The sequence below is a fragment of the Excalfactoria chinensis genome, chromosome 3 (genome assembly GCF_039878825.1).
Source record: "Excalfactoria chinensis isolate bCotChi1 chromosome 3, bCotChi1.hap2, whole genome shotgun sequence".
NCBI lineage: Eukaryota > Metazoa > Chordata > Aves > Galliformes > Phasianidae > Excalfactoria > Excalfactoria chinensis.
Window position 1 is genome coordinate 88,400,374 of NC_092827.1, and position 16,593 is coordinate 88,416,966.

Sequence of the window (16,593 nt, forward strand, 5' to 3'; positions counted from 1 at the left end):
GCCCAGCGAGGGAGGCTGCGCCGGCCGCGCCCGCCCGCGCCATCGCTACCGAGGCACGGGAGCTCCGCCTGAGGCCGCTTCCGCCTCTCTACGTGTCATGGCGGCGGTCACGTGCTCGGGCAGGGCGCCGCCGCAGCTGAGACTCGGCTGTAGCGCCCGGCGGGGATCGATCCTCTCCTGTGGGCCCCGCCGCTCCCGGCAGAAGCGTTCCGGGTGAGTAGCGGGGCTCCCGTAGGTCTCCCGCCCTTCGACAGACTCTAGCGGATGCGGCGGTGGGGCTGTCACGGCGCGGGCCTGCTGCCGGAGCGTGCGGCCTGGCCGGCCCTACGCCTCTGGTAGCGTTGGGGCGGTGAACAATCAACGGAGTTCTACCGGCGGGCCGCCGTGCGTCTGAGGAGCGGGGTTGGTGCCCAGAGCGCGTTTCTGACCGAGAGCACCTGGTGAGGGGCTGGGCAGCGCGCACGGCCTGACTGCGCTGGAACGGCCGCTGTGGGGTTGGGTGACCCCCGAGGTGGGGGCCGAGGTAACCAACAAGCAGGTCGCGGACAAGGAACTTCCTGGTGATTCCATAAGGCCTGGGCTCTAGCAGGCACAGTAAGAAGTTGCTTCATCATAGGGGGTTCAGGTTGGAGGGGTTCTGAGGGTGTTTCCAGTCCAACATCGGCTGTAGGGTCAGAGTAGGGTGCTCAGGGCTTCAGCCTGCTAGGTCCTGAAAACCTCCTGAGATCTTGAAAACCTATAACCCATGTCCTTCAGTGTAATGCATCCCTGTCTCTTTAACACCTCCAATATAGTGACATCAGTGAATTGAGATACATCTGCGTAACGACTAGAAAGATCAACACAGCAGAATGGTGATACAGGAGATGTAATGGCAAAGGGACCAGTGCAATGAAAAGTGTTACAAAGGAAAAGCATTCAGCCACCTCTAAAAATTCAGGCCTTCAGGAAAAACTCCACAAGGAAGGAATCTCCAACCAGATATCATTCCTTAGTAAATGGGGTCTAAGAGAGGTGCGGCCAGGCTCCACGCCTTCCAGTCACACCTTCACCTGTGTTCCCAGGGCTGACTGGGTCTTTTTGCCAGGTACTCAATCTGTGGTTCAGGCCGTGACTCAACAGTTACCATGCAACCTGTAAATGACGTGGGAAATATTTAAGCTTGCACAGGAGGTAAAAACTGTTTTAAGTAGAACAGTATGCAGTAATATATAACACAGGCATAGCGTTTTTTTGCTCTCATAGAAATAGTTGCAACATAGCAAATAGGTACTGCAAGAGAAGGAAATTCTAAAACTAAGCGTATGGGTGGTGAAGGCTTAGTGTTTCAAAGAGAGAAAAATACAGTTAGCATAATAATATATGTGACTTTTCAAATTATTTTAATATGCGAACGGAGAAGCGCCTCAGCTGTTTGTGTTCTTACAGCTGCTCATTTCTTTCCACGCTTCAGATTTGGTGTAAACAATATTACGGGAGGAAAATGACTCACTGGTTTCATCGCAACCCTTTGAAGGCTACAGCTCCTGTTCAATTCAATTATTATGGAGTAGCTACCACTCCAGCTTCATCGAAGATTTGCAAGTGAGTGTGCTTGTAATCAACTTCAGCCTGTCTCTGTTTGGAGGATGCTGTTAAAAGTGATGGCTATTCTTCTGATTTTGTTTTGAAGATAACTAGAAGTGTGTAGGCTGAGAGACAATGAAATGCTGATAGCGCTGAATGCTTAGTTACAAAGAATGAATTATCCAGTTTTCAAGTTTCTTAGTGTAAAGTAAGACCTATTGTAATAATACAGAGGCCAAAGACTAAACATTTCTTTGTCTTTCTGGTGACTGTGCATTCCTCTGCAAAAGGTTACTCTGTAAGTGAGTAAGACGTAAATGTTTTATTGTAGTCAGATATATAACGAAGAGAGACCACGCTTTATTTTCAGATCTGTTCTTATCTCTTCGTATGCTCACCCCATTCTTACGCTGATGAATGCTCCTGCTTCTTACTGCTCTTTCCTCTACCTGCACCTATCCTGTGGTAGATAAATGAATATTCATTTTAGTCTGTTATAAAATCTATAGATAACCGTTAATTTATTTCCTGTTAATCATTGTTATCTATCCATAACATATTGTGCTTTTAACAAAGAAAATCAACCTTATGTATCCAGAGATGAAAGGAAGATTTTTCTGTGTTTATTTGGCATCTTCCTTTCAGTGTACCTTCCTTATGTTAGGGTAGCTGAATCGAACGCTGATTTTAACTTCCTTAGCCCATAGAATGGTGGTAACGTAGGTGGATTCAACAGCATGCTCTTAGGTAAAGCTTCTTAGTTTTCTTATTCTTTTTCTCTTCCCCATGCAGTGACTTGAGATTATCTCGAACACGACTGCTGGAGCTCTTTACAGACTTGAGCTGTAACCCAGAGATGATGAAGAATGCAGCTGACTTGTACTTTTCACTCTTGCAAGGTAGGAATGTACAGAATGGCTAATAAATCAAGTATGTAGTTTGTGTTTTAATAATGCTTCTCTGAACATGTGTTGAACTAATCCTATATGAAACTCTGCACTTCTCAGGAAGGAGAGTATTTTTGTGGGTTCTGTGCTTAATGCCAGTCACAGACACTTGCCTTCTGTGCATGTTTCCATGTCCTGTTTCACCCTCAGTAGAAAGCACTGGCTGTCTTATCCTGTTGCTCATACCCTCATTGTGCTTTCTGTTAGAGGAGAAAGTGTCATTTCTTACACCAGTGAGTTGCTCCTGAAGCATAAATTGAATCTATGCCTTAGTTAATAAGGGTCACTCTTCAGTGTAAACTCCTGGTTTATCTATTACTAGGCAATAGAACTTGTTGCAGACTTATGCTTCTGCTCTTTATCTTAGGTATATCCCTAGGTTCTTATTTTCAGTAGTTGGCATGTTCAGTCACAGCCTGAACCACTGGGAAAGGACACGGTCAGTCCTGGCAGTACAGGTGAAGGCAGTTCAGCTGTGTGAGTGAAAGGTGTGGAGCTTGGCTGCACCTCTCTGAGATCCCATTTAAGGGCTGCTTTCAGGGGAAGTATCTCTTTCTGGAGATCCCTCCTCGGTTAAACTTTGCCCTGCAGACCTGGAATCTTCAGATATGAGTGAGCAGTCTTCTTCCCTTCCCTTATAGCACCTCTCTATTGTAGCAGTCCTTTTGTCATCACACCTTTGTTGTAATGCCTTTTCTGTTGTATTGTTCTGTCCCATTGCTACAAGGTCCATCTCTGGGCAGTTGTGGGCACAAAGAAACAATTTCTTGTAGCCTGGGAGACAGGGTAGCTGGTAATTAGGTAAATCCATGCTTGTAAGTCCTTTTCTCTCTCCCTGTTGACCAGACAGCTTTTCCTGGACTTGACTTACCAATGTTACAGTAACAGGGAGCAGCCATAAGCGTCTTGTACCTAGTTGGGTCAAATTCCCAGCTGGTCATCATGTGGTACATGCCAGGCTTTTCCTGAGCTAATGAAGGCTTGCAGACCTACAAACTGAGCTAATGAAAGATGCCCTTGCTCACAGTATGGGACTGGACAAGGTGATATTTTGAAGATCTCCAACCCAAACATTTCCTAATTCTATAAGCTGGTAACATGGTGTGGAAAGATTTTCTCCTGGTAGCCAGTTTGTGTTTTTCAAGTCTTATTCTCAAGATGGTGAAGAATAAAAGTCTCAGGAGGTAACATGTTTTGAGCAGGACAGTAACAAATATTCCTTTATCTGCGTTCTCACCAATTCTTGTTCCTTCGTTCCTTCTTTCTGTTCTTTATTGAAATTGGCTGTCAGTGCTGCTTTGGTTTTTTCTTTTAATTATCTTCTTTTATTCTACAGGTTTTATCCTTTCACTGGATGACTCTTCCCAAGAATGCAAACTGCGATATATCCAGAACTTCAAGTGGACAGACACATTACAGGGACATGTGCCATGGTGTGTATGCTTTTGTGATTGCGTGGTATGCAGTTATTTCCTTTTTGTCCATTACATGTGTGCACATATGACAGCACGGATGTATTAAACTTTGAACATGTAACAGAATTTTGAACATAAAGTAGTTTCCAACAACGTGTTGCTTTGCATTTTTTCTTAATTGCCATGCTGTAGTAAGTGTTCTGCAGCATCTGTTGGCTTTATGTAGAGGCATGGTAGTGCTTGTTAATGATGAAAGACCCTACAGTGCTTTAGTTTGTTTACAGACTATATCTGCAGTTGGCTAATGCAGTGCAAAAAAGAGCTTCAGTATGAAAGCGTAGTTTACTGCAATATCAAACTTTTTCATTTGGCACTGCTGTCTTCTAAATTTTTTTATTGAAGTCCGGATGATGATCAAGGACTGACTTGATCTTTTCTTCTGAAACTCCTAGTATATATATTCCTAGTGCAAACAAACAAAGCAGCTGTTTTAAGTAGGAATGTAGATCTGGAGAGAGCCCCCTGGATTACTCAATCACCTCTTGGTGTCGTAGGCAATCAAGTTGTTTAGCCACGCTTACAAATCTGTCATGCTTTATTAAAAGTTGTGCTTTACTTCCCCAAAGCTTCCATTGCCCTTGAGAGATACTCTGCTGGTCATGGTTTTGTCATGGATGTAAGCATTTGTTCTGGTGCCAGTATTATTCTCCCCACCCTCACACCTTTCTTTTTAATGCCTAAACTGTATTGAATTTAGGACTGCAGGTCGCAGTCTTTTCAAAGGCCACGTTGAGGGTGGTGAGACACTGGCACAGGTTGCCCAGAGGTGTTTTGAATGTCCCTTCCCTGGAGGAATTCAAGGCCAGGCTGGATGGGGCTGTGAGCAACCTGGTCTAGAGGGAGGTGTCCCTGCCTACAGCAGAGGGGTTGGAATGAGGTGGCCTTAAAGGTCCCAAACCATTCTGTGATTCTATGATTCTGTGTTTTTAGCTTTAGAAACTTCCTGTTAGTTGTGCATGCCAGTTGACTGCAGTTATATAAGTACTTGCAATAGCATACTCACTGGAAAGAGATGTAATAGACTCTGACTTATTAACTTAGCAGTTACAACTTTTAAAGTAGACATTCCAGAACTTTCCACAAAATGTGCAATTAAAAAAAAAAAAAAAGAAAAAAAAGAAAAAATGTCAGCCACACCCAAAACTAAACAAATCTCAAGTTACTGTTTAAAAATAAAAGTTCCCATGTGGTACTGGTAGGCATCTGGACATGGAAAGTTAGAACTATGAACTCTTAGAGGGAATAAGTAAAAGCTGAAGTGTCTTCTAGGCAGTTCAGCAAGTAGAAATGTCTGAATTGGGAATTGTTGGCTTGTTGGAGAGAAATGCCTACCTCTGCTGCAAATTATCAGGAGAGAGAGAGAGTTTGTCAGAACAAAATGGAAAGCATTACATTGTTTGAGGGGGTTATTCTTTTTATTTTTCTCTCTTTCTGTAGTGCCCAGCAGGATGCAGTATTTGAACTGGTTTCCATGGGTTTTAATGTAGCATTGTGGTACACAAAATATGCATCAAGACTTGCTGGAAAAGAAGAGTAAGTGGTTTTCTTTTCTTAGTAATTGTATTGCAGCAATATTCCAGAAGTCTCAGCAGGTTCAGAATTTAGACTGCTGTAGTGCATGTGCAGTGGAGACAAGAGGAGTTCAAGAAGATAGTTCATCTTCATTCACATGCTTTTAACATCAAAATGCTCTTCTTCTGTTGATGAACAAATAGTGTTAATATCATACACCATGGTGTAGAGAAAGTGTAAATTCTGTGTAAGCCCTTCATCCTTGCTGCTCTAGATACCTACGTATGAAGTTCAGGTTATTAAAATCATAGCTCTGCTGACTCTCAGCCCCACAGGTTTTAAATGCTTTGTCTTTTAACATTAAGGCTCCCTTCTACTTACAAGTCATATCTTTCTTTTTCTTTCTTTTTCTTTTTTTTTCTTTTTTTTTCTTTTTTTCAAGTGAGTTCTATTTGTTTTTGTAATGTTTGAATGCTATACAGAGCTTTTTGGTATGAGAGCATCACAGCACTGGAGCAAGTTACTCAGAGAAGCAGGGTGCTTTCCATGCCAGTTTCCAGATTCAGCTAGACAAAGCCATAACTGACCTAATCAACTGTTGGCCATAGTCCAATTCAAAAGCTGGAGGTGGCACTAAATGACACTTAGGTTCTTTCCAACTAAAATGTGAGTGATTTGTTCTATATTTTGTCCTTTCTTAGCATAACAGAAGATGAAGCAAAAGATGTTCACAGAAGCCTGAAGATAGCAGCTGGGATTTTTAAGCATTTGAAGGTAGAATGACTGTGGTTGTTGTCCATTCTTTGTCTCTGAGTACGTTTCGTCTTAGAAAAGTCTTTGCTTTTCTGATGCAGTTACAGAGTAAGCAAATACCTAGGGCTGCCTGAATGATTCAGGGAAGAGAAGCATGTTAATATATTCTGCTGTCGTTCAATCCCTTCCTTCCCAATGGAAGAGTAGTCAGTCTGTCTACCCACTAGTACCTACAACAGTGCAGCCAGCTGGTTTGGGGCCTTCACTGAGTGATCTGTTGTTCTAGGAATAAAGGATGTGTTTTGTATTGACAACAATGATATTGAGCCTAAACTGACTTAGAGGCTTGCTTTGTACTTAGGAATGTCATATTCCAAAATTGATTACACCTGTAGAAAAAGGAAGAGATTTGGAAGCTCGACTTATAGATTCTTACATCATCCAGTGCCAAGCCGAAGCTCAAGAAGGTATCTTCAAATATATTCTTATTGGGGTGGGAAGTGACAGCCTTTGTCTGTGGGTTTCTGTGATGTCATGCAAGGTCTGTTTTGCAGCAGTGCTGTTTTTTTCCTTCTACTGAAGCTCTTTGGCTTAATGAGGAGGCTCGCTTTTAATGGAGCATGAGTTACAATTATAGGCGGAAATGCCCCAAATCAGTTTGATACTACAAGTTTAACTAATTTGGTGGAACTTACATGCAACATTGCTTCCTTCTTTTTCTCATCTTTCATGTGGTCTCTTCTGTGCTTGTCTAACATGAATTCCTTGTCCTTTTTCTTCAAAATATTTGTAGCTCACTGGTTAGTCTTTAGACTAATAGTTTTTGAAGCTGATCTGCTCAAGAAACAGGCCATCTTCATCCTGCAGCTTGAACGTAATATTTGTTTTCTGCTCGTATAGGGGTTTTGAAATGCTGAATGCATCCACTAACATGGAGTGATGTTTTCAATTAGGCTTTATACCATAGTGTGGGATTCTTTTTTCAGTGACAATTGCTCGGGCTATTGAGCTGAAGCACAATCCAGGCCTAATAGCTGCCCTTGCTTATGAGACGGCTAACTTCTACCAAAAAGCTGGTAAGTGTCTTGTTTTGTATCCTTAGTGACCTGGTGTGTGTGTGTGTTATTGCCAGCAGACATGCCTCAACCTCTTGTTAATTGCAAAATCAATGCTATTTCTCAGTGGATATGCTTTGCGTATTTGGTTTTCTATTCAGTGCATCAATGGATTCAGGTAGTGCTGTAACAAATGCATTCTGATAAGACCTTTTATTTTGGGGGGAGTGTTTTTCTGTAGCCAGTGGTGGGGATATACTGGTGAGTGGAGAGAAGACAGAATGGTGACAATATGCAGTAACAGCAAACAAATGGTTGATGGAAGTGAGCTGAGCTCAGCTGTCTTTGGGCAGCGAAGTATGATGCTGACAGTCAACCCTGTAGTGGAATAATTGTGTACATCCATTCAGATGAGCAAGCTGACCTGTGGCCTTGCGAGGGTGGCTGGCAAAAGTACAGAAGTGTAAGCTGATATGAGAGGGAGAATACTGTAATGTACCTGTAGGTCACTCCTTAGAATTGAGCTGGGTGCCAACTTTGAAGTGCTGCCTAAAGGTTCTTAGTAAAATTAACCTTCCAAGCTCAGTGGACAGCTCTTTCAGGGATCCTAGGAATAATTGCACGATAGCTCAGTAAACTGCGTGCTTCTATTTTTCTCATAGCTTCTCTGTGCTTCTGCAGGAATTATTTATGTCATTGATTTCCAGCTACTTTGTGGTTAGGATCTGTTGCTAAGTTTATGAGTGTTGATCTTTGAGTGGAATTAGGGGGTATTTCCTTTTTAATGTTTTAAACTCTAACTTTACCTACATATTTTCAGATCAAACATTATCCAGTTTGGATCCAACCTATGCAGGTAAATGGAGGAAGTACTTAAACTTGAAGTCCTGTTTCTATATGGCTTATGTAAGTACTTCGTTGATCTAACTCGCAGTTTTTAGTGTGTCTGTGGGCTGGATTGAGAGTGGGATTTACGTATTGCCTTGACTTTATTTCCTTGCTGTGAAGACACTCTGCAGTGTTGGTCACGTTTGAAGTGTTTCTGCCGAGCCTGGTGGAATTTCCTCAGTGTGGAGCTTGAATCAGGTTGAGCGTAGTACTCATTTTCCATTATATGTATCAAAATCTGGTTCTAGGCATAATTCAGAGCTGCTCATCTTTTCTGAAAGTCCTGAAGGAAACTGCATCGAATGTTAAATGCCGTTCCAAGTGCTGTCCTCTTTGACGTGACTATCTGCTATTATAGTAGCACTCAGGTCCTCAGCTGCTCAATGTGTCAGTTACTTCCTGTAGCCTATCACAGCCATTGATCTGGATGTAGAGTTGGAGTCAAAAGTTCTGAGAGTCTCTGTAAACTTCCTGGAGTTCCTGCTCACTCTGGGGTGGGGTTTAATACTGCATGTTGATACAGCGAAACAGATCTGAACTAGACTGTATACTGCTACTTGTGATTTGAAAGCCTTCATGAAGCTCCAGGATGCTCATGGCTAGATGTGAGACATCTTGCTTTAGACCCAGCTCATTTTTTTGTGCTGAACTGTGTTGGTTAAAGTAAATGTACTTAGTCATCAGCGAGTGCTGCTTTGTCTTGCGTTCCCAAACTGTCAGCTGTCTGCAGGGGATGGCAGCTTCAAAGACAGCCAACTAATGTAAGGAAGGACAGAAGTGAATTGATTTGGGAAGTGCCTGGTGATGCTGATAACGATTTTGTCCTCTCATTAGGCATACTGTTACCACGGTCAAACTTTATTGGCCAGTGATAAGTGTGGGGAAGCGATTAGATCTCTCCAAGAATCAGAAAAATGTAAGTGTGACTGAGACTGGATCATAGGATCTGATGGCATGCCCTCTTTATTTTGCTATATTGCGGGTGGTTTTGCTTCTTAACTTAAGCTTTTATTCTTTACCTGGTTAAAATCCGGCACACAAAAACAGAGTTACTGTTCATACTGTATTGTGTAGAGACAGGTGGCTTTTTCTTTTGTATCCCAGCAGCCTGTACTGCTCAACTTTACCACAACGTGTAAAAATGCTCAAATAATCCAATTAAAGACTTTTAAAAATAGTAAAAAAAAGAAAGAAGAGTAAGAGCAAACTGTATTGGATTACTTGTGGTAAAACAGATACTGTGTTTTTTATTGTGCCTGCTGTTTAGAGATGAGTGCTTCTTTTCCAACTCCATATTAAGTATTGTTTATTTTTGAATGGCAGCTCTGCATGGATACCTTCATTTCTATTCTCGTTCTCTACGGTGTTGCACAGTTTTCAAGCTTACCGTTGCATTTTGCCCCAAAATTAAGAATATTTCCCTTTCTCTCTACTCAAAAAACTTCTTTATTTTTCTGTTCTTAGTCATTTTTTGGATGCAGTAAATCTTGGCTGGAAGTGCTGCCTTTTAGTTTATTTTTGTTTCTGAGAAGTTAGACGACTGAAGAGAGCCTGATGTCTCTTAAAGCTCAAGCAGTGTAGATCAGAACTGTCACTTAACAGACTTGTTTAATTGACTTTTATTACATTTCTTTCTTGCAGTTTTTGCTAAGGCTGAGGCATTGTGCAAAGAATATGGAGAAACCAAAGGGCCTGGGACTACTGCCAAACCTTCTGGGCATCTCTTCTTTAGGAAATTGGGAAGTTTGATTAAGAACACACTTGAAAAATGCCAGAGAGAGAATGGATTCATGTAAGTAATTTGGGATTGGTACAAGACTCTGTATAGCCTGTTAGTATCCTATCTGCTGGGTTTTTTGTTGTTGGTTTTTTTTTTGCTGTTGTTTTTCAGGATGAGATGGAAAATAACATTTACTAATTCTTACACTGTGATAGAGCGTAAGATATAGTTTACAGAATTGCAGGTGTTTTTTTTTCCTCTGACTGGACTCGTATGAGTCTGTGCTACCACTCTCTCTGTATAGGTTGGACTGATAGTGGAGAGGTTAAGCTGTTTCCTTCCTTTGTGCCACAGCCACTTTGTTCCTTTGTCTTCTACGCTGGAGAAACTCGTGCAGCAGTTGCTGTGTTGCTTTAGTACCCTTTTCCCTTGTGATGGTATCTAGTAGAAGAAAACAGATGGAAGACGAAACAGTCCTGTCTTCCATGAAGAATATACTTAAGATATTAGGAGCTTTAGAACTCTAAAGACTGTCAGCTCATGCTCCTTCCAAGAAAGAGTTTGGTAGTGGTTTAAAATAGCAAGAAGTTTGACTTTAGAATTCTCTTGATGACTTCTTTCTCCTTTTCTCTGCTTTTATAAACATGGTGTTCTACAGTGGGATTGTTCTCCTTTTTACAGTATTTGAACACCAGTGTGGTAGGGGAATTGACTAAATGAAAAGGATTGTCAAGTATGCCAAGCAAACAGAAAAGGAAACTAGATAATCAGGAGGCTGCTGGGGGTGATATGCCTGCCACAGAGCTCTGTCACAGCACAGGAACTAAGGTAGTATGTATTAGTAATAGTCAGTTTTCAACTATTGTTAGTTTGCCTAGGGGAGTTTTATACCCTCATTCAGGCTTTATGTTGTATCAAGTCTTTGTGAGTGTTGCTGCTAATATGCAGTCTGGCACATGAAGGTTGGTCTTGCAATAGTGGAGGAAAAAGAGCTGCCCTCTTCATTTTTCCTGGGAAGTGTTTTCAGATATATATTTTTCTGGACAAAGGTGTTCTTCTCATTGAGGTACTGGGAATGATGGGTGCAAAGCAGGAAAGAATCCACCTGGCTCTTTGGGGTTGAACAATACCAAGTAGGAACTGCTTGTGTTGCAGATCTTGCTGACAGAATGCATGCTGGATGGTGCCTTCGTGAAGCAGAATGAGTGTAGTGCTGTGAAAACCTGGATTGGTTTTCTTTAGAATTGCAAATGAAACTTCCAGAGAGAGTGTGTTGTTTTCAATTTGTTACTGTATTCTACCACAGCTATTTTCAGAAGGTGCCCACGGAGGCTCCCCAGCTGGAACTGAAAGCAAACTATGGCTTAGTGGAGCCTGTTCCTTTTGAATTTCCTGCCTTGAATGCACACTGGACTCCTGAAGCGCTTGCTGCATTTGATCTCTCCAAGAGACCAAAGGATGACACTGTAAGAAAATCTTATATATTTTTCTTTCCTGTTAACGTTATTCTATCTATAATGAATTAGTATTTTAGTCTTGTATAATGTTTCCCTTGTCAGTAGAAAGAGACTTAGATGTGCAGCTACCTCCTGAGCTCACGTTTCCCCTGTGCAAGGAGACAAGTTGGTTAATCCCTCTGCTGTACTATCAGCGACTGGAGAATAGGGGTTATATTTTTCTAAATCCTGAATAAGAAGAAATTCTTGAATGCATATAAGACACTGAGATGATACGGGACAGAATGCTATAGAAAGATCCTCTTAAGAAAATGTATTATTGAAATAGTCAGCATTTGGCTTTTTTCCCTTGTCCTTGCTCAAAGTCCTTAGCCTTGAAAAGAGGGAGAGCTGTTAGATGAGGATATGTAAGTTAGCGCTGCTTGAATGCAGTGGAGGCCCAGTGGTTTGTACTTGTGGTATTTAATTTCTTTTTTTCTTGTTCGCAGGCTAAACCAAAACCAGATGAAGAAGTAAAGCCTCTGAAGGAGCCAGATATAAAGCCTCAAAAAGACAGTGGATGCCAGATTTCTTAAGTGCCATAGGTGCTTTGAATTCACGTTAAAACTGTATTAATTGGACTCCGGGGCTTTTATTCCCGATCTCCCTTTTTCTGGTTCTTCTTTTTTAATTTAGAAGACTATGATAGCTTACTTTTGTTAGTATGCATCTGTATTGCTTAAGGATGTGACACATTTCTAGCAGTTTATTTATATCTGACTTATTTTGGTTTTGGTGGGGTATCATAGAATGAATGAGCTTAAATGTTCCTATTGTGCCTCTAGAGAGTTTCTTTTTGTGGGTTTCTACCCACAAGTAGCAAAGGAAATATCATGATTGTTATGCTTGAGGATTTTCCATTATAATATATGCTATTTAACGTCACGTTCTGCAAACGGAAGTTTGCACGAGGGGTTATATTTATAAAGGGTTTGTCATACAGGCTTAGCATCTTGACGCGTTATAATTCACTTAATTGTAGTGAGTGAAGAAAGTGTAGGTTGGTATCCGGTGGTATTTCACAGGACTTGGAAAACCTTAAGTTTTGCATAATTGGAGCACAATGTATATTCTTCTGAAACTATGGGCCTCCGTTCTTTCCTCTCTAGATTAAGGTTCTTGTATAAGAATTTGTGGTGAGGCACTTTAGCTTGTCTGTCCTTAAATTAAAATCCTATACTAGCACATTGTACGTGGAAGTAATGCAGCAAGTAATAAGGAAATGCTTGAAAGTGATGCATTGCAACATCATTCATTCATAGCTTTTGGAATTTTAAAGAGCTGGTAACTTTGAAAGCAGCAGATATTTGAAATCTCCTGACACTAGAAAAGCTCAGTTTGAATATATGAAGTTGTAATGCATAAGGCAGTAGAATGGTAACTAAGATGCTGTGTTTCTGTCTAAGTAATGTCTAAAAGAAGCTGTTAGGGTAACAGGTGAGATTAGATAAATTGCTGAAAGAACAACAGTGAGACCAAGCTCTAGATTTCCTTAATGCTGTTTGAAAACTGCTATATCTCAGCTTTTGCAGTAGTGCTCTGAAATCAGCTCCTTTTGAAGAGGTCTTGCTGAAACCGAGCTCAGTCAAGACTGAGAAAGTATTTTGCAGAACTTGCTTTTTCTGTATCTGCCTACTGTGGAAAATGTGAAAGCATTCTTTAGTACTGAGCACTCAACACCACCCATGTCAACAAAACTGTAACTTTCCAATTTGTTGTAAGGGGGGGGAGAGGGAAATACAGTGCATGTATTGAAGTGAGAGCCTTGCAGTCTCTAGGTACTAGTTACTGCATTTAACTCTACCTGGGAAGGAAATTAAGCTTGAGAATGTTCCCATTTCAGGAAAACATGATGGCATGTGCAATTCAGGTGATGTATGCTGTAAAAATGTTCTTTGCATTGTACTGTCTGGATTGGTTCTCTTTCCACTGTGGTGTAATTCAGTATTTTATTTCCAACATTCCATTGGACCGGTGTAACTTATTTAGTTTATAGGGCTGGAGCATAGCTCCTTGAAGGCCTGTGGAACTACAACCTTGTGATGGGATTAATATGAGCCTCAAGACTCTTCCCAAGGTACTGGACCAAAGCGCAGAATTCATTGCTGTAAAAGGCAAAGAGGATCTAATACTGGCTATCGTGGTGAATCAAATGCAGAACTTGCACCTTCCAGTGATGGATTTTTCTTTCAGCCGGGTCTGTACACAAAAATATGCATAAAATCAACCGAGTTGCTTCTTTGGAAGAAGTTTCTATTCTTTAAGGGCTTATGTGGGTAGAGATAATAACTATCAAGAAGAATTTATGTCCAAAATAGGTCTGTTTTCTTCCGATGCTGTAGAAGTAATGGGAGTATATTTTATGAAGAGTTATTCAGATCTGTTTGTGACTGATTGGCTGAGGTTTCCAGATATCTTGCGTTGTTTAAAAACAAATTTTGCCAAAACAGATTTTTAATCCTTCTACAAAGCTTATTACAGCTGTAGTCATCTGCGTTTTCCTAACCTGCTCCTGCTAAGGCTCAAGATGCAGTAAACTCCATTTCAGAACAGTGAATTTTTGCAGTTGCTCATTGTTCATAAGAAGTCTGTGTGTGTCAATATTGACGTGTCCCAACCCAGTCAGTTTTCTTTTTAGACATACTGCATTCCGTTTGTTCCTTCTCCCCTCCTTCTCCATCTGCTACGCTCTGTGGCACAGATTTACCTTGGTCTGCTATTGCACATGTAGATGCCAGGACTCATTTCCAGTGAGCCTTTGACCATGGGTGTATTTCAGTGTATAAATCTCTTAAAATGAACAAGTCATGACTAAATCATGACTAAATCATTCCCAAACAAATGCTTAGGGAGGATTATTTTAAGGCCTTGTAATTCTTAATTCTTTGGACTTTTTCTTCAACCAAGTGGTTTGTTTGATTCAAGTTCACTGTAAATAGTTCAGGGCATAACCAAGTGGGTTGTGTCAGATTATGGCATTACTTAAGCCGAGCCGTGTAGCTTCTTATGCCATAGCTGTTTTGGTAAATATGATGCAGTAGCTTAAAAATAGGCTAATGGAACAAACTAATTCACTTAACATGTGTTGCTTTTCAAGACAAGCTTTGTTTACTTGTAGTTAAAATCCTATGGTGAACATTGGATAGTTTTGCCCAAGAATAAGTAACTGGAGACTGCTTCGTGTGCAGAGTGTGGTCAGTCAGTGAGCAGTTCTCTCTTTGATTTTGTTGGATGATGGCAAGAATTACTGTAAATAATACATAGATTGCCTGTTGAATGTGCTCAAGGATATAGGTGAATTGACTGGAACAGGCTGCCCAGGGAGGTTGTGGATGCCCCGTCCTTGGAGGTGTTCAAGACCAGGTTGGACGGGGCTCTGGGCAACCTGATCTAGTATAGGCGTATGTTTGGTGGCCCTGCTAGGCAGGGGGGTTGGAACTACATGATCCTTGAGGTCCCTTCCAACCCGGGTCATTCTGTGATTCTGTGATTCTGTGACTGAGAGTTTCAGGAAATTTAGAAGCTTAGCAGCTGTGTTCCTTCAATTATGATTTCCTTTCGTAGTTTTTAAGAGTGAGGTATTTTGAAAGATGACTTTTTAATACTCTTTTGCTGCAAGAGCCTCTTTATGTGGCTGCTCTCTGGCTTAGAAGCTCTGCTGGTTAAGCCTTCAAACGATGTTGGTGTAAATAGTCTTTACAAACTTGCGCTCCGTCTGAGATAGGACAGAACTGCAGCTGAATAACATACTGAGTGCTGGGCCCTCTACTTCACCCTTTTAGAATGTATTGATGGTCTTTAATCTTCTATAAATCAAACTGCTAAGCTATTTGTAAGACTTATATTTAAATACCTCTAATATGCTTCTTCCATGTTTTTGGGTTGAGAGTAGTTAATCTCCACCCAGCATGTGAGACTCCTAAAACTGAAGGACTGCATTTGGCCCTCAGATGCTGATGCCCACCTCCAACTGAATTCAATAGAGGAGTTTTGCCTGTCAGCCTAGGGGTGATATTTGTTCACCTGATGGTTCAGCATGATTAAGTAGTGTGTCTGTAATGATGGTGCTGGTTCATAGTATAAGCAAGAGAACAGATACCTGTATCTGTGTAGGGTATAGTCACCTTTGCACTTTAGAATTTCTGATCTTGCAACTTTAATACAATACCATATGACTGTAAATAACCCTTCCTGTCCTTTTAATTTGGTTGCACTGATTTCACTACTGCGATGTTGATACGATTTCTATGAGAAACGTTACTAAAATGTATTTTTAACTGTCTGTGTGGAAAATAAACTCATGAAGCTTCTCTCTGCCTTCAGTATTCAGGGAACGCAAGAGGAGGCAGTAATCCCTCTATGTTCCATGTGAATTCAGGGAAGTTGGAAGTTTCTCTATGTTGGCTGAGGGCTGATACGTTACACCTTATCAGTGCACCTACTATCTAACTCCTGTCTAGCTTGAAGCTCCAATAGTAACGTAACTCCTGTTCGTGTGTATTACTTATCCCTTTAAAAATAAACTAAAAATCCATTTTCAAGGGTCACTGTGTTGTCACAGCAGTAGCAGCTGGTGTTGTCACATACTTCTCATCGTGGATATCTGTCTCTTGATTTAGAGTGTGCAAAATGTAGGTTCTTTGGCAGTGATTGAATTTATTCAAGTCTTTTTCCGCTGGCAATACTCTAAAGTTGAACAAATGTCACATGGCAGCTGAGGGACCCCTGGATCAGCTCTTTGTGTAGGAAGGCCCACCTCCTTTGGTGCCTGGGCCTGGACAAGTCCTGTGAGGGTGTGGGATATTCTGTATATTCTGATTAGGGGCTTTAATGCTGTGCGGATTGCTGGACACTGCTCTACATTGCCAGCAGGTGGCACATGAATCGGGAACAAATGTATTCTTTTTCAGAGGTACAGCTGGCTCTTTTAGTTCTATGTAAGCACACGCTGGAGCCTTCTAGCCCCTGAGGGTTTAGCTGGGTTTCTAGAAGGCAAAACTAGCCTAAGGGAATTAAATGCTAAAGCCCGCAACAGCCTTTTTTAACGCTTCCCTCAGTAGTAGCAATTTACACACACGTTTTGTGTTTTATTCTTTCACCTTGCTCCAGTTTCTCTTTTACCTGTTCTTAATCTAATGCAAAGTTTGCAAATAGCCAGGGCCCACCCACAGTTCAAATACA

The 16,593-nt window shown here is 41.3% G+C and overlaps 1 protein-coding gene across 1 annotated transcript; it reads left to right on the forward strand.

The window, feature by feature from the left end:
* The first annotated feature begins 76 nt into the window (after nt 1-76).
* Nucleotides 77-15,958, forward strand: BROX (BRO1 domain and CAAX motif containing). Its single transcript, XM_072332172.1, has 13 exons — nt 77-213; nt 1,454-1,584; nt 2,359-2,465; nt 3,850-3,946; nt 5,426-5,521; nt 6,202-6,274; nt 6,615-6,720; nt 7,240-7,329; nt 8,129-8,214; nt 9,031-9,112; nt 9,838-9,988; nt 11,223-11,382; nt 11,862-15,958. Exons 2-13 carry the CDS (start codon nt 1,484-1,486, stop codon nt 11,946-11,948), a joined length of 1,236 nt encoding a protein of 411 aa, XP_072188273.1. The 5' UTR covers nt 77-213; nt 1,454-1,483; the 3' UTR covers nt 11,949-15,958.
* Nucleotides 15,959-16,593: the final 635 nt, after the last annotated feature.